At 55.6% G+C, this 18,282-nt stretch overlaps 10 protein-coding genes across 14 annotated transcripts; 4 read left to right on the plus strand and 6 right to left on the minus strand.

Annotated features, from left to right (window-relative positions):
* Positions 1-12: 12 nt before the first annotated feature.
* Positions 13-1,626, minus strand: H310_07378 (hypothetical protein). Its single transcript, XM_008872765.1, has one exon. The coding sequence runs from the start codon at positions 1,609-1,611 to the stop codon at positions 136-138; it is 1,476 nt and encodes a 491-aa protein (XP_008870987.1). The 5' UTR covers positions 1,612-1,626; the 3' UTR covers positions 13-135.
* A 300-nt stretch (positions 1,627-1,926) lies between these two features.
* Positions 1,927-3,699, plus strand: H310_07379 (hypothetical protein; the record flags this gene model as incomplete). Its single annotated transcript, XM_008872766.1, has 4 exons — positions 1,927-2,481; positions 2,677-2,840; positions 2,902-3,061; positions 3,118-3,699. The coding sequence occupies 4 exons, from the start codon at positions 1,927-1,929 to the stop codon at positions 3,697-3,699; spliced, it is 1,461 nt and encodes a 486-aa protein (XP_008870988.1).
* A 207-nt stretch (positions 3,700-3,906) lies between these two features.
* On the minus strand, positions 3,907-5,506 carry H310_07380 (hypothetical protein). Its single transcript, XM_008872767.1, has 2 exons — positions 4,528-5,506; positions 3,907-4,463 (listed from the first exon to the last, which is right to left on the minus strand). The coding sequence occupies exons 1-2, from the start codon at positions 5,470-5,472 to the stop codon at positions 4,104-4,106; spliced, it is 1,305 nt and encodes a 434-aa protein (XP_008870989.1). The 5' UTR covers positions 5,473-5,506; the 3' UTR covers positions 3,907-4,103.
* A 570-nt stretch (positions 5,507-6,076) lies between these two features.
* Positions 6,077-8,427, minus strand: H310_07381 (hypothetical protein; the record flags this gene model as incomplete). The annotated part of the gene is made up of 8 exons (XM_008872768.1): positions 6,077-6,307; positions 6,360-6,620; positions 6,677-6,955; positions 7,023-7,391; positions 7,464-7,557; positions 7,606-7,761; positions 7,806-8,113; positions 8,170-8,427. The coding sequence occupies 8 exons, from the start codon at positions 8,425-8,427 to the stop codon at positions 6,077-6,079; spliced, it is 1,956 nt and encodes a 651-aa protein (XP_008870990.1).
* Positions 8,428-8,940: 513 nt separating this feature from the next.
* Positions 8,941-9,804, minus strand: H310_07382 (hypothetical protein; the record flags this gene model as incomplete). Its single annotated transcript, XM_008872769.1, has 1 exon — positions 8,941-9,804. One exon carries the CDS (start codon positions 9,802-9,804, stop codon positions 8,941-8,943), a length of 864 nt encoding a protein of 287 aa, XP_008870991.1.
* Positions 9,805-9,999: 195 nt separating this feature from the next.
* Positions 10,000-12,386, plus strand: H310_07383 (hypothetical protein). Of its 5 annotated transcripts, XM_008872771.1 has the most exons (6): positions 10,007-10,369; positions 10,428-10,508; positions 10,562-10,609; positions 10,664-10,819; positions 10,869-11,126; positions 11,175-11,250. In XM_008872771.1, the coding sequence occupies exons 1-5, from the start codon at positions 10,067-10,069 to the stop codon at positions 10,989-10,991; spliced, it is 711 nt and encodes a 236-aa protein (XP_008870993.1). In that variant the 5' UTR covers positions 10,007-10,066; the 3' UTR covers positions 10,992-11,126; positions 11,175-11,250. The 5 variants fall into 5 exon arrangements, with proteins under 5 accessions (XP_008870992.1, XP_008870993.1, XP_008870994.1 ...); XM_008872770.1 differs by having other exon boundaries at positions 10,000-10,369; positions 10,869-12,386; XM_008872772.1 differs by having other exon boundaries at positions 10,473-10,508; positions 10,869-12,231.
* A 535-nt stretch (positions 12,387-12,921) lies between these two features.
* H310_07384 (hypothetical protein) lies at positions 12,922-13,971 on the minus strand. Its single transcript, XM_008872775.1, has one exon. It carries the CDS (start codon positions 13,953-13,955, stop codon positions 12,939-12,941), a length of 1,017 nt encoding a protein of 338 aa, XP_008870997.1. The 5' UTR covers positions 13,956-13,971; the 3' UTR covers positions 12,922-12,938.
* A 29-nt stretch (positions 13,972-14,000) lies between these two features.
* Positions 14,001-15,643, minus strand: H310_07385 (hypothetical protein). The gene has a single exon (XM_008872776.1). It carries the CDS (start codon positions 15,623-15,625, stop codon positions 14,198-14,200), a length of 1,428 nt encoding a protein of 475 aa, XP_008870998.1. The 5' UTR covers positions 15,626-15,643; the 3' UTR covers positions 14,001-14,197.
* Positions 15,644-16,091: 448 nt separating this feature from the next.
* Positions 16,092-16,914, plus strand: H310_07386 (hypothetical protein; the record flags this gene model as incomplete). Its single annotated transcript, XM_008872777.1, has 4 exons — positions 16,092-16,121; positions 16,172-16,413; positions 16,466-16,580; positions 16,636-16,914. 4 exons carry the CDS (start codon positions 16,092-16,094, stop codon positions 16,912-16,914), a joined length of 666 nt encoding a protein of 221 aa, XP_008870999.1.
* A 448-nt stretch (positions 16,915-17,362) lies between these two features.
* Positions 17,363-18,004, plus strand: H310_07387 (hypothetical protein; the record flags this gene model as incomplete). Its single annotated transcript, XM_008872778.1, has 3 exons — positions 17,363-17,382; positions 17,434-17,914; positions 17,960-18,004. The coding sequence occupies 3 exons, from the start codon at positions 17,363-17,365 to the stop codon at positions 18,002-18,004; spliced, it is 546 nt and encodes a 181-aa protein (XP_008871000.1).
* Positions 18,005-18,282: the final 278 nt, after the last annotated feature.

Here is an 18,282-nt window from a genome sequence, read left to right on the forward strand (position 1 = left end):
GAGCTGCGGTGAATGGCGTGAATCAAGGCCCACGACTTCGATGCTGCTGGCCAACAAATTCGTTCAATCGAAGCTCGATATGTTATAAAGTTAGTTAAATAAATCGACCAAACCGAGCGAAGAATGCATTGCTCTCTACACGTGAAAGAGCTGGACGACTTGGCGAACGTCCGCGCGGCACACTGGGCACTGCTGCGACGTTTGTTTCATGTGGTCCGCGCATCGCATGCACACGGCGGCATGACCGCAAGGGACACACACTGCATTTTGGGGTCCGTCAAAACAGACCACGCACTCGCCAGGCACAGTGGTTTCTAGATGTGTCGAAGCAACGTGCTCTTCCAAAGGGGGCGCCGAAGCCGCTGCTGCTTGCACAGCCGCGACTGACACAGATGGCGCGTACACAAAGTTGTCGTCGAGGGCCTTGGCCCTGGGAAGGAGCGGCGGCTGTTGAGCGGCCTCGGAAGGTACTTGCGGAATGGGGGGCATCGATTGCAGTGGAGGTATTGGCGGGGCGATGGGAGTAGTTGGCCCTGGCTCTTGAGGAGTCGACACGAACTCGACGCCGGGATGGCCCATGAGGTGCGGGTCCACCAGAGCGTTGACCGCGCCCCCGCCGGTTAAAAATGCTGCCCAGCTGTTGAAGCTCTCTTGGTCGGGTGCAGCAAACTCGCGCTCATGGAGAGCACCGACGAGTCCCGCGCCCTTCTTGCGGGCGCCAAACACCTTAAACGCGAACGGCTTCGAGTCGAACATCTTGGCTTTGGTGTGAAGCGTCACGGGAGACGGCACGTGCAACATGAACGTAGACTTTGGAAGGGGTGATCGCTGGCCTTGTACGACGTCGAAGAAGGCCATCTCAAGGAATTGCGGCGATCCCACGCGCAGTATGATGACGTAGCGATGGGCCCACGACTGCAGCGCCGACAGGCCAAGCAGAGACGACCCCATGTTGTCCACGCTCTCGTACACCCACCCTTGGAAGACCTGGGTGCGATTCTCGAGCAGGTTCACGCAGCCAGCCGCATTGAGCACCTTGTTCTCGACGCTCCGGCGCGCCACTTCCAACGGTGACAAGCCGCGACTATTTTGGATGTACGGACTCACACCAGGAATAGACATGAGGTACTGGACCACCCCCATCGCGCCTTCTTGACACGCGTAGTGCAGCGGCGTGTTTCCTTTGTTGTCCATGGCGTCGATGAACGCGCCGTGTTGAAGCAGGACTTCCACACACAGCACATGACCGTGCGAAGTAGCCATGATGAGTGGGGTGCGGCCGCGGGAGTCCTTGTACTCGAGTAGCTTGGGCCGCATCTCGGGCGTCGCTCCATCGAGGATCTGAAGCAGCATTTGAACGTCGTTCTTCTTGGCGCAGTCGTACACCATGTCTGTGTTAACGCCAAACGTGTCCTTGACCCACTGGACAATATCTTGAAGTTTGAATGGCGCGGGGGCCGGCGCCGCCGACGGAGTGCGCAGCGACGCTTCCATATCGTTCACGTGTTTCTGCACGCGCTGGCCAAAGCGTTCAGCATGTTCGCCAAGACGGTTTGCATGGCGCTCGATCGTCTTGGTCGACGCCTCTACCGTCTTCACAAACGTGTCCATGTGGGTGATTTGGGGGGAAAGTAGAAATGGCCAGGCGATTGACGAGGAAACCAGAGCGTTGGTCAATCATTGACGAATGCATGTGCATCGCAGCAAAAGACGTACATTCTGCAACGGAATGCGGATCACCTGATACTTTGTAGAACAAGGATGGCTATTCCGTGCACAGTACTACTAGTAGTACCTTCGTATCCGCTGGCTCGTCACAACCGGCCGAATTAGGTTGTGTTGCACGGCCTGATACGGCCGACACACCGGCGGTGTCCTGCTTCGATGGAGAAATGGGCTGCGTGTGTTGATAAGTTTGGAAGCAAGATGGATCGCCTTGGAGACAAGTTCGATCAAGCGATGGAGAAGTTGCCTCAAAAAGTGAACGCTGCGACTGTCGCGGGAGCGCGAGACGCCGACGCGGCCAGGCTGACGATTGCACCATGGGCGATGCAGTCTGCAACCATGCTGACTGGTGGAGCCATCGATGTTTACCGCGCGGCATCCACAGGCCAGTACCAAACCCTCGTCGACCTCTTGGCACACAATGACGGAGTTTCGCTGGAATACCTGGACCCACATGACCGTACACCTTTGCTGATTGCATGCACGAAAGGACACCTCGACTGCGCGCAGTTTCTGCTGGCGCGCGGCGCGAATGCCGCTGCCATGGACAAAGATGGAAACTCAGCCTTGCACGTGGCTTGCTTGCATGGTCGAGTTGGCGTTGTCGAGATGCTGCTGCAGACGTCGTCACCGATGATCTCGCCCTATATGTTGAATAAAACCGGCCAGTCGGCACTGCGGTTGAGCCGCATGGTTGTCCAAGCGAAAACGGACGGGTGGCGTCAAGTTGTTCAGTGCATCGAAGCACTGGAGCAGGTATGTTGTGCCCGTCGAGTCTCCATCTGCGCCACGCGGCCTCGTGGCCATTCTGCGGCTCTTCTATGTGCGATTTGAGTGATTCCTTTGGTCCATGCGTGTGCGGTACGATTGGTTTGCATTCGAGTGCGTTTGGAATGCCTCGAACGCGTTGGTCTTGCCAGTCGGCTAACCTCGTCATGTGTCCGAGCGTAGCGCCTCAAAGTGTTTGAGGGATGGATTTACCACCGATCGCAGTCCATGTTTGCGTGGCAGTCGTGGGAGGCTCGATATGGCTTGGTCTTGCGAACGGGGTCCACGATGTTTTTGGAAATGCATCTCTTCGACGTTCAACACGGTCGCCGGACTCCGATCCCCACGTACGTTTGGCGGCCATCCATCTATGTATCGATCATCCAGACCATGGCATATGCTGAATAGGCTTGTCTTTGACATCCAAGTCGACAAGCCCGTCACGTTGTATCGAGACGGCGACGGCCTGAATCGAAAGCCCTTGGCCATTGGATTGGAGTCACAGGTCCTGGCTGCTTTGGACGAGTCTGGGTTTGAAGCATGGGGCGCGTTCTTCACGTCATTTATGGTACATCGTATCGATCGATCCATCGCGTCGATGGCTCATGCTGTGGTAAAATCCAGACCTCAGCTGTGTACGATGGCGCGCGACCACCAGCATCTGCCGCCTCCTCGGCCACGAATGACCGCACCCCGCCACCTTCCGTGAAGGACATGTCCCAGCCACTGGATGAGGTTCATGCTGTGTCAGCTTCGCCGCCCTTTGTTCAAGCGTCAGCACCAGCATGGGAAGCCTTCAATTCGGTTGCTATGCCACCAACGGAAGTCGCTCACGCTTTGGCAGCGATGCCGCCATCTAATCTCAAGCAAACATCGGTCAAGTCGGTTGATGTGGACGAACTGTCGAGCTTGGTGACGGACGCTAATCACGCCACCCCCGCTCCGCCATCGGCACCACGCATGGTCGACCACGGAGACAGCATCCTGATGCACGATGCCACCGAGATGGGCGGCCACGGAGGCGAGTTTACCAGACGCAATGAAGCATGCGTTGTGTGCATGGTTCGCTTGAAGCAAACGGTGTGTGTGCCGTGCGGCCATGTCGCCGCGTGCGTCATGTGTGCGGAAACCATACACAGGACATCGCAAACCTGTCCCGTCTGCCACACTCCCGTCAAAGAACTCGTTAAGCTCTGGCTCGCTTAGTAAAGAATATTTCAAAGCTAAATCTGTCCAAGGCTGGGATTGCTACAACTACCAAACAGGGGCCCGGGGCCATTTCAGGCAATATTGACAGCACAACACAGGAACCATTCAAGTCGCTGCACCCTCCGTCGTCATTGAGATGCCGCCGTCGCGAAAGTATCCAGCCACCAAGCCATGCTATGAATGCGCACAATTCGTCGTCGATGTCTCGTATGCCAGTCGCATTGAGCTGGTCGTTTGCGCGACCAGGTCGCCGACGCAAGCGCAAGTGGTCGCGAGGCTTTCGGTCGGTGTGGCAAACCGAACCCGGCTTTACAATGGACGGGTCTGTTTGAAAATGTTCTCAAGGCGAGGCCGTTGCTCAAATTACTGGCATCAAACTTTACAACCCTCTTCGGCACTTGCTAGCTGGATGCTGGTGGATCGGCATATCCCAGAGCGTCCATATACTCCTGCGCCATCGACTGAATGCGCTCGCGCAGTGGCGCGGGCAACGTGCGGTGGCGATTGACTTGGTACGATTGCAGCGCGGCAACTTCGGCAGCGAAGTGCTTGGAAGTGTCGCTTGTCCAGGCGACGTTGGCATGGTCGTAGATCTTTTGGAGCGTCTCGCTCGGATGTGTCGTCAGTTGAGCATACGAGACTTCGAGGATGTCGTCGTGGATCATGCGCTTCACCTGCGAACGTTGGGATGGCGCCACCGCCGCTGCGCTGTTGTACTTGCGCCACATTTGGTCAAACTGCCAAAACAAGTACTCGTTGACCTATAAGTCGGACGACGACGACATTTCCAGCAACGTTCAAGCAACCTTGAGGAACGTTCGGTACCTGTTCGTCGGTCGGAGTCGACAAGTACATGAACCAGAACGCTGTGTTGGCCAAGTGGGCAGCCGATGCCATCGTTTCAAACGGATCGCGATGCATGTAGATGAAGCGTGCATGCGGGAACAACTTGCGCAGCAACGGGACCCGGGCGGCGTGGATCGGCGACTTGAGCACCAGACGATGGTTCAGTCCAGACGACTTGGATCGCAACTGGTGGCGCAACGTGAGCTTTCGAAGCAGGTACAGGAATGCAGAGGTCCACGTGGCTTCGTCTTCGGGTGTTCCGCCATCCTCTGAACTAAAATCGAGGAACCGCCGAAACGACGGCTCGCGAGTCATCAAGTAAATAGGCATGTAGTAGCTCGCCCCGCACGATAAGAGCAGCGTGGCGCACTCATCTTCCTGGGGCAAGTCAAAATGCAGCGGCATCGAGTCCATGGGTCGCGTCGGATCGATCGCACCGGCAAAGAGGCGCTTGCCCAACCCTTCAAACCATAGAAAACACGACGGAAACCCCGTGCAAAACGTGGTGCACGTGTAAAAGTTGGTCACGTCCGATGCGAGGAGGTTGTGCAGGAGCGTCGTGCCCGTGCGAGGATGGCCAACGATAAACACGGGGTCGGTCGGCAAGTCGACTTGGTTGATCATGGCGTCGGGATACACAACACCCTCGACAAGACCCATGAGCGAGTTGAAGAGCGACAGAATCGTGAGAAACATGGCTCGCGGGACGTAGCACCAGTCGAAGTGGCGCCACTGCTTGCTCACGATCTGCCACCACTGGCCAAAGGTGATGCCACACATTACGTTGTTCTTGAATGAGTACACGTGCTTCCGGTCAAAATGAAACATCGACGCATTGGCTGCTTCTTCACGCATCGATGCGTCGTCGAACCCGCGCACGGCGACCCCAGCGCCGGCGGTCGGTTCACGACCTGCCACCACCATGGTGGATCAAGTGCAAGATGGGATGGCGTTAAACTCCAACCAAAAGCACGTTAAATTCATCACTTCACGCGCAAGCTGCTCTATGGGTCATATGCTGAACAGTCCAGGAGATGGACCATGAGCAGCGCTGGCGCGGTGTGCCACCCACTCTACGGCCTCGTGAACCAAGGCTGGGTGCAGCAGGTCCATGGAGACGTTTGTCTCTTCGAGGGCTACCCTCAACGCTCGGTGTACTCGGCCCATTGGCGTTGAAAGTCAGAATCTCCTTGTGTTCGCGTTCGCGGAGGCTTTTGTGGCGGCACAGATGTATGGACCGCTTTCATCACCCTTCTTCAGGACGGGTGTTGATGGAAGCGACAATACCTCCAAGAGCGTAAGGTTGCTGTACCTGTCTTGGATTGAGAACTCGTGTGTGTGCAATGTGTTCCAGGGCTTGTCCTTGGCGACGATATAGCCACACGAACGAGGTTGCCATTCCATCCGGTCGACAAGGCTTTGAAAGAGTTGAGTCACTTGGAAACATGGCATCGGCGCAGCCTGAATTCACTCAGTCAACAGTCTACTACTTCTACCGACAGGACTTCACTTCCATCTGAACTCCATTTCACTTTCTCGTGTGGTGGTATCCATGATCCGGGCCATCGCGGTCCTGTCCATCCTCTTCATCGTCGTGGAAAGCCGTTGGGCTCGCCGCATGATGCATCATGTTCCAGTACTCGGCGTTGTGAATTTCGAATCGGCGGCGGCGAATCTGTCGGCCAAACTCGCCAACTTCGCCTTCGTGAATGTCGTGGTCAAGGATCACATCGAGTACCGAGTCGCACATGCGGCGGACCTACGCCAAGTTAGACTACCGACACACTTCCATCCATCCGACCCCTTTTTACCTCGGCGTTGGTCGCATCTGCGGCCAACAACAAATCGGGCAGCATGTTCGTCCCGTACAGCACTTCGTCCAACGTTTCGGGGTGGCGCAGCATGCGATAAAAACAAAAGAGGAGCTGCAACATGATCTCGTGGTCGGTCTGCTTGTCCTGGAAGACAGTGTGGAAGCTCCGAACGAGGCGGGACGACGTGATGAGGGGCGCACACTTTGGCTCGAGCATCAGCGCACTCACAAACATAATCACTTGGAGCACAATGTCATCCTACCCACAAGGAATCGCGGATAAACGTTCCATGGGATCGTCGCGCTGTCGAGTACCTGGGAAAAGCCTGGCACGAGCAGCTTGTTCAGGAACGGGATCACGGTGTAGTACTGTGCCAGGATCTTGTCCCACGACGTCTTGGCCGGCAAGTCGTTCGGCGTGAGGTTCCCCAGTACCCCGAGAATCTCTACGACAAAGTCGTGGTTGTCCGAGCTCTGGGCGAGCTCGAGCAATGGCACAACATACGGAGCCCACAATCCCTTGTGCTTGTACATCTTTTCCGACGCCGCGTCTTCTTGGAGGCTATACGACCACTGGGAAATATTGCGAATACACTACAACGTCACCATAAGTTCCATCGAGTGATTGGATGGCGCCTCGAAGTCGAGATGGCGAGCGCACCTTCATGAGGAGGACATCCCGCGTGCGCAAGACCCGAGTGACGAGCGCGTCGAGCCCCTTGTTCTGGGCCATCATTTCCGCGTTACGACCATTGACACTCAAGTTGACCGCGAGCGCCATGAGTTCCTTGGCCACCATGTTTTGAGGAAAATTGATCACGAGCTGCATCACGATCGGAATTGCCTCCGTGTACGTAAACATGGACTTGCACCGGTCGTCCATGCTCAAGTGGTACAGAATGCGCAGCGTGAGCGCTCGAAATGGAGGCTTCTTGAGCAGCTCGACGAGCTTGGGGACGAGGCTGTTCTTGACCATGGTGTCGCGGACGCGGGCGTCCCACGACAGATTAAAGAGCAGCTTCAAAGCGACCTACACCCCACCCACATGGCACGTATGAAGTGAGTTGCTCGACTACAACTCGCCACAAATGCATGAACGCACTTGGACGGTTTTGTCGTGGTTGCATTTCACATATCGAATGGCTTTCTCGGGCACTTGGAGCTCGATCATGGCGTCTTTGTTCTCCTCAAACACGCTGCGCACACCATTCGACATGAATGGAACGATCCGTCGATCGTCGTACCTGAGCTTTTTCAAAAACCCCAACGTCAACATGACCAAGTCGGGCGTCACGCGGTCCAGCATCTTGGCCAGGAAGTGCACGATCTTCTTCTTGACCATCTTGCGCTCGGTGTGGATGTCCTCCGACAAGTTGAAGAGCACACTCAAGCACACGTATCTACCGACCCGATTTCATAGGAGGTATTCATGCATGGGTCGTACAGGAGCTGGTCTTGTTTTTTCGCCCTCTTCTTGCTCTTTTTGGCCTCCGCCTTGAGCTTGGCAAGGACGTCAGGCTCGTGGTTGGCCTTGGCTATCGTGTCCTCGAGCTGCTTCTCTTCCTCGACGCGCAACTGGTGGCGCTTCACTTCAAAGTCGACGATCTTCAACGTGATCGCACCGATGCGGTAGTTGCTCAGGATCGGGTGCAGTTGGAGAAAGTTCGAGTAGCACCAAAAGATGCGCATCATGTGGAGGGTAAAGTCGTAGTTCTTCTTGTACTCGTCATTGAGGACGCGGGAGAGGAGGCACTGGAGGAGAGGGCGTCGAGGGTGAGCACAGTGACGCCTTCGTCATAGTCACGTACCATCAGCGCTTCGTTCTGAACAAGCATTTCAATGTTGGCGCCGTACTCGGACAGGTTGAGAATCTGCGTGATCCCATCGAGCTTGGACTCCATGTCTTCCTCGTACAGCTTCTCCATGTACAAGTCGAGGTCATCGGGGTTCGAGAGTTGCCGCGATGCGAGCGGGTCCTTCTCCTTGCGCTGGTCGTCCCGATCTTCAGAGCGGGAGCTCCGGCGCACGGTCGACTTGGCCTTCACCCCACCACCAGAGGAACTCATACTTGCTCAAGTTTTCGTGGCCACGCACCCCTTGGAACAAATCCGACCGGTTACAAGATGTGTGACCGTTTCACGTGGCGTAACCGACTCGCACGACGTGATGGGACAAAGCGGATGACAAGGGAAGGAAGTCAAAGGAAGGACCTCACGCGATCGCGCGCGATGGATCCGCGAGATGCGCCTGGTGTCATGTGGAAGGACGGCAGCCCACGTCGTGCGGCATGTGGACTTTGTTCCCACGCGCATAGCCAGGTTGAAACGTGTCGAGAGTCAACATCGCGGGCGGCGTGCCTTCATCACGTCCACGAATTTGTGGAGGGCCTGGCAAGAGCTGAGTCCTGTCCCCGCACTTTGAGTCTGCATCATTTGATTTCTGGAGGTTGGAACCATGCGACACGTGGGCAACGACCGACTCATCAAAGAAAAGACTTGCGTCTGCTCGACTCTCTAGCAAAGGCGTTGCTGGGACCGCAATAGACCAAGCCGTGGCATGGAATGGCAAAATGAGACTCGTTACGATTGCTTCTCCTGTCTGACTTGGTCGATCTCGAGCTCTGGGACAAAGTAACTGGCGTTGCAATAGCTACACGACAAGAGGACCCCGCCTTCTCTGGAGAGCGCTGCTAGTTCGGCCTGAGGCACCGAGAACAGCTTCTGGACGAATTTCTCCTTGCTACAGCGGCAGTAGTAATCGACAGGGACGCGCTTCACGTGCTCCTTGGTTAAGGTCACTTCCGGGAAGATCGTGTTCAAGTATGCGAGCATCCCTTGTGCCTGAACAAGGTCCATCATCGTGGATTCATCGAACAGGTCTCGACGGTCGAAGAGCGAAACAGCCGCGTTTGGCATTTCCTGGATGGTCACTCCACAGCACACTACAGCATCGTCGTTCTTCGACTGCGTTTCGAGCTTCACGAGCGTGGGTGTCTGCTCCGACATGTCGTAGAACATTTGCCAGTCCTGTGTCGCATTGCCCGAAGCTGCCAACACTGTCTTGTACGGCGACGCCGCCCCGTACAGCACCTTGTTCACCTCAAAGGCGTCTGTAGCGTTCGCGTCGACGTCGTGATGGATGTACCCGCGGATTTCACCCACGCACATGGACTCCACATAACCATCAAGCTTCTTTGTGCGAAATCTCATCGCGACGCGCTCCTCGCCCTTGAAAAACGAGCTTAACATGGCCGCGCCCGACATGTATTCGCCCCACACCCGCGCGGCGTCGGTAGTGATCGGTGCGTACTCCTTCGAAGAGTTCCACTTTGCCCGCATCGTGTTGACGACGTTAGGGGCGTAGATGGCCGACACCCGGTGGCCCAACACGTCCACGAAGCAGCGCGACACGAGGTCCCGCGTCCGATCTCGAGCGAGTTGCATCTTCGATTGCTTTCGAACCAATCAAGAATGTGGTTGGTCATTTCAAGCAGGTCAGGACATTTTAGACGTATGTCATATTGTTTTAAACTACCCACTTGGTATTTTAAAACGATCGGGTTGAATTTAAAAAACTCTCAACAGCCTCTCAAATATTATACGCGAGTAATGCGAATTGCAAGGTTTTTCAAACTTCGCGCCTATTGCAACGCATGCCATCTTGGCGGCGATTCCATCACGTCGAGGAGCGCATCCATTCTTGAACATGTCGTCTTGTAGCACCGTCGGTGGAGAATGGACTGCGAAACTCGGCCCTCGTATGGAGACGAATGATGCCGTGATCCAGAACACTGTTGAGTACGTGCGTGGAATGCTTGCGTCGAACGATGCTTCCCACGACTGGAACCACATTGAGCGGGTCTGGCGTATGAGCGTGCGTATTGCAGAGGAAGAACAAGTCGAACGCACGGACTGTGTGGTGTTGGCGGCATTGCTTCATGACATTGATGATTGGAAGTACACTGGCTTGGACTCCACCGACCGTGCGCGAGCGTTCCTTCAAACACAGGTGCTAGTATAGATATGATGCATGTCGTTGGTAATCGAACTTCGCCCCAACCGTGTAGACCGTCGACGCAGAAAAGATTGAGTTCGTGCTGAAAATCATCAAGGGCATTGGCTTCAAAGAAGAGCTTGGCAGCGAAAAGGTATGTATGTAACCACGTCATGTCTCTGCCTCTACTTACAATACTCGTTTCAGATCGAAATGTTTCCAGAGCTTGCATGCGTCCAAGATGCTGACCGACTGGTACGACAAACCTAGAAGTTCCTAATGTCCCTTATGTCATTCCTCTCGCACCAGGACGCCATTGGTGCGATTGGGGTTGCGCGGTGCCTAACTTACGGCGGTCACAAGAAGCGCGGGTTGTACGACCCAGCCATTCCCCCCCTTTCTGACATGAACAAAGACGCATACATGGCCAACAAGGGAGGGCTTACGCTCAATCACTTTTACGAGGTACCTTCGATCCTTTGCCAAGCCCATTCATACTAGATGTCGTCGGTAGAAACTGTTCAAGTTAAAAGACATGATGAAGACACGAGCTGGGCGCCGCATTGCTGAATCTCGGCACGCATACATGGTCGAATACGTCGAGCGAATCCAAGCGGAAATCGCGGGGTGGGCCTAGCCCTTGCCATGTGGATCGGGCTGTTTCAGCCGACCAATCTGGCAGACGAAGCCGCCATTGTTCAATTCGCCAACAAGAAACGCAACCTGTCTTCAATTCGATCGTCTGGAGTGGACTCCGCAGTTGCAAACAAGGGTTAAATAGCACGCACTCCAGTCAACTAAGCTGAGGTTTCGTCGATAGACTGAGCGAAGTCGCCCAGCTGCAGCACCCATGTCGCCTTTGCTCCGTGGCGCGCGCATCCACCGTTTAAAGTCGGGTCAGTATTTTCATGCAGCATGCATGCCTTTATCAAGTCTCTTGGCAGCATGGAACGATAGCTTGACTGCGCATTGGTCTGCACCAACCCCGCCAGGAAATCGAGAAACTGTGGTGGGTCGCCACTTGTTGCATATTCGAGCAGGTGGGTGGCGAGCCACTGCACCATCGTAAGTCGACTTGTTGCGCTGCTAACAGCATCGCACGACCACAGTCCAACAGTCGATGCATGTAAAGTTGTGGCACAGTTGCGTCGTGGCCTTGTCAGGCGGCCAGCGCCAACGCGTTGCCTGTCCATACACATGAAGCCCCCGGACGACATCGAGGTGACCGTGCCGCGCTGCCACGTTCGTGTCGTTGGTGCAGCATGGAAAGACGAGAGTCGAGAAACGTCGGACAATGTGTAGATGACTTTGCGCGGCGGCGTTGTCTAGAATCTAGCAGGTGCGACCGAGGTAGGAGCAGGATGAGGTCAGACCTTTTACGAGACACAGCATGCCTTGATGCGCAGCCACCGTGGCTGCCAAGACCATGGTGTCTGGCAAGTATGATGTAGGGTGAGCCAACTCCTCGGGGTGCATGACGAGGTCTGCGACGTCGTTTTGGCCGCGATGGATGACAGTGGCGTCCACAAGAGCTACTCAGCATACCCGAGGCATCAATCGGTGTCGCCGCAACCACCTGGACCAACGCGCGGTAGCAGCATGTTGTCGGCTGCACGTTTGGCAGCTGTCGACCAAGACCCGAGTGCCGCGTGAAGACCAGCCAGTTTGGAGTGACACAATTTGAACCGCGAAGGCAAGTGCAGGTGATGGACTGCCAGAAAGGCATGGTCCATTCCATCTTGGTTGGCAAAACACTTGAGTCCACGGGCAGCGACTTGCGCATGCGTTGGTGTTACTGACGTGTCGCATGCCCGACAAGCAAAAACGTTGAAGGGGCAAAGATGGCGCAGGACAATCTCACGGCGGCTTCCCCCCGCAAGGAGTGTGTCAAGGTGGCCAGCGGCGCGAACAAGTCCAAAGCAGACTGGATGGAGTGGTGTCGCAGCCTTTGTGGAGATTCGAGCTCGCTCTTCTCGGAGAGATCGTTGACAACGCGAGGTCGTGCTCTCGATCTGTGCGCGTTTTGTACCCGTTTCACCATTGGAACAAGGTGTCGGCAGAAACGCCCGCTCTCCCCCTCGCAGTCTTCTTTACCGGTGTCTCAACGAACACCAAGCGCCAAAAAATTCGTTTCGCACACGGCCGAGACGCATGACGGACACAGTCGATGTCGACGCATCACACCCCGTGCCATTAACTCGAGCGCAGCACGATGAGCTTGCAGCCGTGTGGGAACAGTGCAAAACCGAAAAGGAGCAGCACCTGCGAGCCAGGATGGACAGCATGACGTTGGCGATTCACTCGTTGCGCGCTCAGCTGGAGGCGCTCAAGTCATCGCGAGCACTTCAGCCACCGACATCCCACCGACATCGCGAATGAACAAGCTTGGTTAGACTATGGAGTAAGGATAGTGTAACATAGACCCACCTGAGTTCCATCTCTTATACATCTGGAAAACCAACGTGCAAGGACGGCAGAAACTGCTGAGCGCAATGTTGCGTGCCGCTTGACGCGTGCACCGACCGCCTTCCCTCCACGCGGCTACGGCATGAAAACGCACCACGACATCCATGGTCTCGTTGTATTACGAGTTTACTTTCAATGGTCTGGACGCTAAATACTGCATGACGTCGAGTTGGCCCATTTGCGATGCCGACGCAAGGGCCATGTCCAAGTCACCTTCGGTGCGCGCATGGACGAGAAATTTCACAATGTCCAAATGTCCATTCATTGCTGCAAAGTTGAGGGCGTTTGGAGTGCATCCGACGCTGTGTGGGATCGCATGAAGGTATTGAATCACGGCGAGGTGGCCGTTCCAGGCGGCCATATCCATCGCCTGGGACGTCCACGCTTCGCTTCGTTGTTCGTGCAAAAATTTCACCACTTCCAAATGTCCATTCCACGCCGCGCGATCCATGGTCCATCTCGAGCAGCCTTCTCTCCGGTGGGCATGCAGAAACTTCACCACATCCAAATGTCCATTCCACGCCGCCTCGGTCATTGCGTCCATCGTGCACCCTTCCATGCGGTGGCTATGCAGAAATTGCACCACATTCAAATGTCCGTTCATTGCCGCCATGTCCATGGCCTTCGACGTGCCGCCCTCGCTGCGATGGGCATGCAGAAACGTCACCACGTCCAGGTGTCCATATTTCGCGGCCCAGTTCATTGCATCGACAGTACACCCAGGGTGGTCTGTCTTGTGGAGAAACTGAACGACGTCGAGGTGGTTGTTGGACGCTGCAACATCGAGCAACGGGACAGGAAACGTCAGCACGAAATCGGCGTAGTGCTTCGACATGTACTGGATCGATGGAAGGTGGCCAAAAATGACGGCGTGAAGGACTACGATCTCAAGCATGTGCGCGTGGCATTGAAACATGATCTCGAGGCGGGTCGTGCCGTACTCCTGGAGCCAAGGACTCAGCACGACGTGGTATTGGAGGATCGACTTGGACGGTTTGCCCATAAACGACGACGGATGCGATGGCTTCTTCAGGTGATGGAAAGGCAGCATATCGCGGTACTCGCCATATTGATAAGCGGTGATGCAGCGAGCCAGGTCGGGCGTCGCCAACACAAAAGCGGCGGCAGTTGCCATCGAATCTGGCCCAAGCTGAAGCAGCTTGTGAACAAAAGAACGAAACGTACACATCCGGATAAATTCAACCGTATGTCGGATCTTTCCCATCGAATCTACTGTTTGACCATGCTGTTCTTCGCGGCGCGCTGTGGGGATGGCGCTCGCGATGAAGAAGAAAGACTGCATTCGACATATACAGGATTGGGAACCTTCATCGACTGCCCTGCCGCTTTTGGTCAACAACACGCCTCGGTCTAGCATTACGTGGGAACGATGACTTCGCCTTTCGACATCTTGAGCAGTTTCTCCACAACGGTCGGGTCGTCTCGAATCCCGGCATGTTGGTACTCGTTCGAGACAAATACATGGCAGTTGTCGCCAAGAAGCGCCGCTGTCCGCATAGATAACGTCCGGTCAACGTACAAGTCATCATACGACACGAGTGCAGCAGTGGGGATTGCAATGTCACGAAGGTTCGCTTCGTTGTACAGCGGACGCCAGTCGGTTTTTTTGGCAAGGATATTCGCGGCATCGCGAAATGGCCCGAGCGTCTCGGGAAAGTCTTCAGCCATCCACGAAAACACCATCTCGCCACTGAAGTACACAGGCGCCTTGGTCGCTAGTTCAACCAACTGGGCATGGTCCAGCTCGTCAAAGCGGGAAGGGTCAAACAGCGCCTCGCCACGAACCGTAGTGCGGTGGTGAACAGTCTCGGCGGCCCAGTTCGACGGCGAGTACTTGGGTCCATCGCAATAGATCGTTTCATGCATGAACCAGAACATTGGGTTCGTGTCGAACGACGATTGCAGGCTCGCGACCGACGTCAAGAACACGTGGGACAACTGCTTGGTCGGCTGCAACGCCGAGGACGGCGAGTGGAAATGCGACACCCACGCAGTCTCGAGCAAGTAGTGGAGGGTTTCCATGCCAGCAAGCGTTCCCAACGACAGGCCGAGCATGAGAAAGCGTCGCGCCGTGAGGATGCCACCACCACTCGGCAGCTTGACTGGCTCGCGGCGCAAATGCTGTACGATCTCTGCGACCTTGACCTTGTCCGAAGGGTACCGAACGTAGTAGCGGCGGTTGCGCTCGATCACGTTGACGTACGTAGCTTCGTACACTTCCTGCGCAGTCGCATGCACGGGAGCGAGGCCGCACGTGAAGAGGAGTCGCTCGAGCGAGTCGGGGAAGAACGACACGTAGCTCAAGATACAAAACCCGCCAAACGATTGCCCAAGGAGGGTCAGCTTCTGGCCAGGATACCTCGTTTGTCGAAACAGCTCGACGTCGTGCACGATCGAGTCAGCGCGAAAGTGCGTAAGGTACTCGGCGAGTCCAGCCGCATCCGATGCAAACGCTCCGCACGTTTGTGCCGTCAGCGCCGACGACAGGCCCGTACCACGCTGATCCAGGAGCAGCACGCGGTAGTCGGCTAGCATGCTCTTAAGCCAGCCCGATGTCGGAGCAGTGAGACGTGGAGATGGAAAGCCCGGCCCCCCTTGAAGGTACACCAAGAGCGGCAATGCCGCGTTCGTCGCATGCTTCTCCGCGACAACTTCACGAATGTACACAGTAATGGTCGCCGTTGACGAAGGCGTAAAGTGGTCCAACGGGCACGTGATGTAGTGGTCGGTGGCCACGATGGCACCAGGAAGGTGCTCGGGAGCGGATGACTTGATGATGGACATGGCGGCGACTTGGCAGATTTCCACTTGTGCACCGAGTGCATCACCCGCGACACGGTAGTAGGTTACTAAATAGTTCTAGTATCCACCACTAGATGTTTGTATGGAGATGGCTAGTACATTTGACGTTGGGGACTTGTCTACCATATGAATATAAATATATGGGATGTTGATTATCGCAAGGACATTTAAAAGATTATCCATTTAGTATGGATGTGGTGTGAAACCTACTACTATACATGATGCATGACGATCTTGATTCGCTCAACTTCAACAGACGATCCACTCCAACCGAGGCGACAACCTCAACAACATCGACAAGGCATGCATCAACGATAGAGGCAACTCTGGCTCATCGCCGTGTGCTTCAAGTCCGTCATCACGCATACAGTCGACAGCGTCATCAGGTGTACCAAACGCGCCGTTTCGTGTGCCCCTACTCACAACGTCACGACCAATCTGGGCCGCCATGTTGTCGTTGGAAAGAATAGCCCGACAAGTGCGGCTTCCTCCGTGACATCGATTGCGCGGGACGCCTTCGCTCGCGAGGCTTCGTCGCATGTGGCCAAGCTCACTTTAGCACTGGCAACTAACTTGGATGACGCCACCTCCAAGAGCTCCGACGCATCGGCCGGACTGGGCTGGCTACAGCCAAAGCGCGAAGGTGGCGTTTGGTGGCCAGTGTTTGCCCATGGTCCGGTCCCCCTGAAGTCGAATTCGACATCCGGGATCCTCGATGACTCGTGCGAAGCGACCGAGACGTCTGTGTATAGCTTTGGAACGTACAAATTGTACGTGTCAGTTTTCCTTCTTCCTTGACTTGCAATGATGTGTGTGTGGCAGTGCCATCCACCCTGTCGTAAGCTTCAAGCCATGGCGCGGCTTTCAGCCCGTGCGATCGAACTGGCGGCTCGGACGATCGTCAAACGTGTATCGCCAAGCTCTAGCCGAGGTCGAGGTGACGATGTGCATGTCTCGTGGGTTGGACTTCGGACCAAACTTCCGCCGAGTAGAGCTTTTTGAAGCAAGCGAAGGCGCCACAACTCAAGGATGGATTAGATGCGAAGGGCGTGGTCGACATCGACCTGCATGTACGACTTCGCTCGCTAGCGACCCAGGACCGTAGCGACAACGACGAAGGAGTTGAAGCTGCATTCGCAGCGCACTCGATTGTGTGGGCAAAGGTACCTGGGTACCCCTGGCTACCCCAGCCTACGTCCTCGATGTTTACCAGTACGACTTGTCACGAGGTAAAGCCATGGCGCGTTCACCACCACTGCTGGGAGGACTAAATCGTCTTCAGCGTATATTGTCCCGAACGTTCAAGGCTTGGTGCAGCTCTTGGACAAAGCCCTGCGACACCGTCATGCGCGTGTGGTGTACTACTTTTAATCACACAACTTGTACAAGAATTTGCTGGCCTGCGAGTCGTCATGCATTTGTAGCGGACTCCACAACGCGCATGGCGGGACGTTGGACGAGTGGCGGGGTGCAAAGCACGACACCCAACCTTCCTTAAGGCTGCCGCAACAAGCACGAAGAAGTCATTTGGAATGGGTTCAAGTCGCGCTGACCGAAGTCGAGGTGCCTGCCTTACCGCCTTCCCACTGGACAGAACATTATTCTCGTCATGGCAAGGGTAGAAGCTGCAAGCGACGCAATGACCTCTGCATTCTTTACAGGGGACGAATGTGTTGCGCAAGTTGACGACGCCACCACCGGCCAAGCGCAAGTGCAGCCATGCGAATCCCACACTTCTGGTGACCTTTCGGACGCACGCAAGGATTCGTGCCAACTCGACGGTGTCGTAGGCAAGCTCCATCGCGGGCCAACCCCCCATACGTGGCCATTGCCAGACAGACATACTCGACAACTTGGCGTGGATGCGTCGGGCGTCCTGTTGGCCGTGGATGCCTGTGTTCGTATTCGACCAGACCGCGACATGGTTGCTCAACCAAGCAAGTGACTCTGCCGCTAGGCCTCCCCACAGCGCGAATGGTGTGTCAGTGCCGTTTGCTTGCTCGATGGATCGTATTTTTCGCTAGGGGGCGCGGACCTCTCGTTCGAACGGGGAGAGTGCAGTGTGTACGACTTTGCATCACGTCAAGCGTACGGCAGTCGACCTTTGGATACGTGCGTGACGTCCGCTGTGTCCGGATCAAGTGCAAACTCACAAAGTTAAAGCCGTGGATGCGTGACGACGTGGAGGAATGCATGGTGGGGAAGCCCACCGACCGCAACGTTGCCCCCGTGGCGATGATGCAATTTGACACGGCCATGGCGTTGGTGGAAGTATGCTGGCTCGATTCGACCCCCCCGCTCATTCTTTCTGGCTAGACCTTGATCAACACAGCCATGGACGAGTCTTTGGGCTCCAGCTAGCCGAACCTGTCGATGAACTACACGTCCTTGATCATGCATTGTGCAATTCTAGAATGGTTTGTCCGCTAGGGTAATGTGACATGGAGTGTCTAGTATTGTGGCCAAGGTTGCGTCCACGATGGGGTGCTGCAACTTGACAGCAACCGCTACGGATGACGGGTCGATCTCCATCCAAGTGTGGGGGCGTCGCACGTGATGAGACAGGAGCTCTACGGGTTGTGGCACCCTTGCATGTCGAGAGGGTATCGGTCCCGCTTTGGTTGTTCCAGTGCCCAGAC

This window comes from Aphanomyces invadans (assembly GCF_000520115.1).
Source record: "Aphanomyces invadans strain NJM9701 unplaced genomic scaffold supercont1.13, whole genome shotgun sequence".
NCBI lineage: Eukaryota > Oomycota > Saprolegniomycetes > Saprolegniales > Verrucalvaceae > Aphanomyces > Aphanomyces invadans.

Excerpts from the sequence above, each read along its gene's own strand:
- H310_07378 (XM_008872765.1), bottom strand. The coding sequence starts at position 1,611 with ATGGACACGTTTGTGAAGACGGTAGAGGCGTCGACCAAGACGATCGAG.
- H310_07380 (XM_008872767.1), bottom strand. The coding sequence starts at position 5,472 with ATGGTGGTGGCAGGTCGTGAACCGACCGCCGGCGCTGGGGTCGCCGTG. Across the intron at positions 4,464-4,527 it reads CGACTCCGACCGACGAACAG|GTCAACGAGTACTTGTTTTG; the intron begins GTACCGAACGTT and ends TCCGACTTATAG.
- H310_07383 (XM_008872770.1), top strand. The coding sequence starts at position 10,067 with ATGTCGTCTTGTAGCACCGTCGGTGGAGAATGGACTGCGAAACTCGGC. Across the intron at positions 10,370-10,427 it reads GAGCGTTCCTTCAAACACAG|ACCGTCGACGCAGAAAAGAT; the intron begins GTGCTAGTATAG and ends CCAACCGTGTAG. Across the intron at positions 10,820-10,868 it reads CGCTCAATCACTTTTACGAG|AAACTGTTCAAGTTAAAAGA; the intron begins GTACCTTCGATC and ends TGTCGTCGGTAG.
- H310_07384 (XM_008872775.1), bottom strand. The coding sequence starts at position 13,955 with ATGGCAACTGCCGCCGCTTTTGTGTTGGCGACGCCCGACCTGGCTCGC.
- H310_07385 (XM_008872776.1), bottom strand. The coding sequence starts at position 15,625 with ATGTCCATCATCAAGTCATCCGCTCCCGAGCACCTTCCTGGTGCCATC.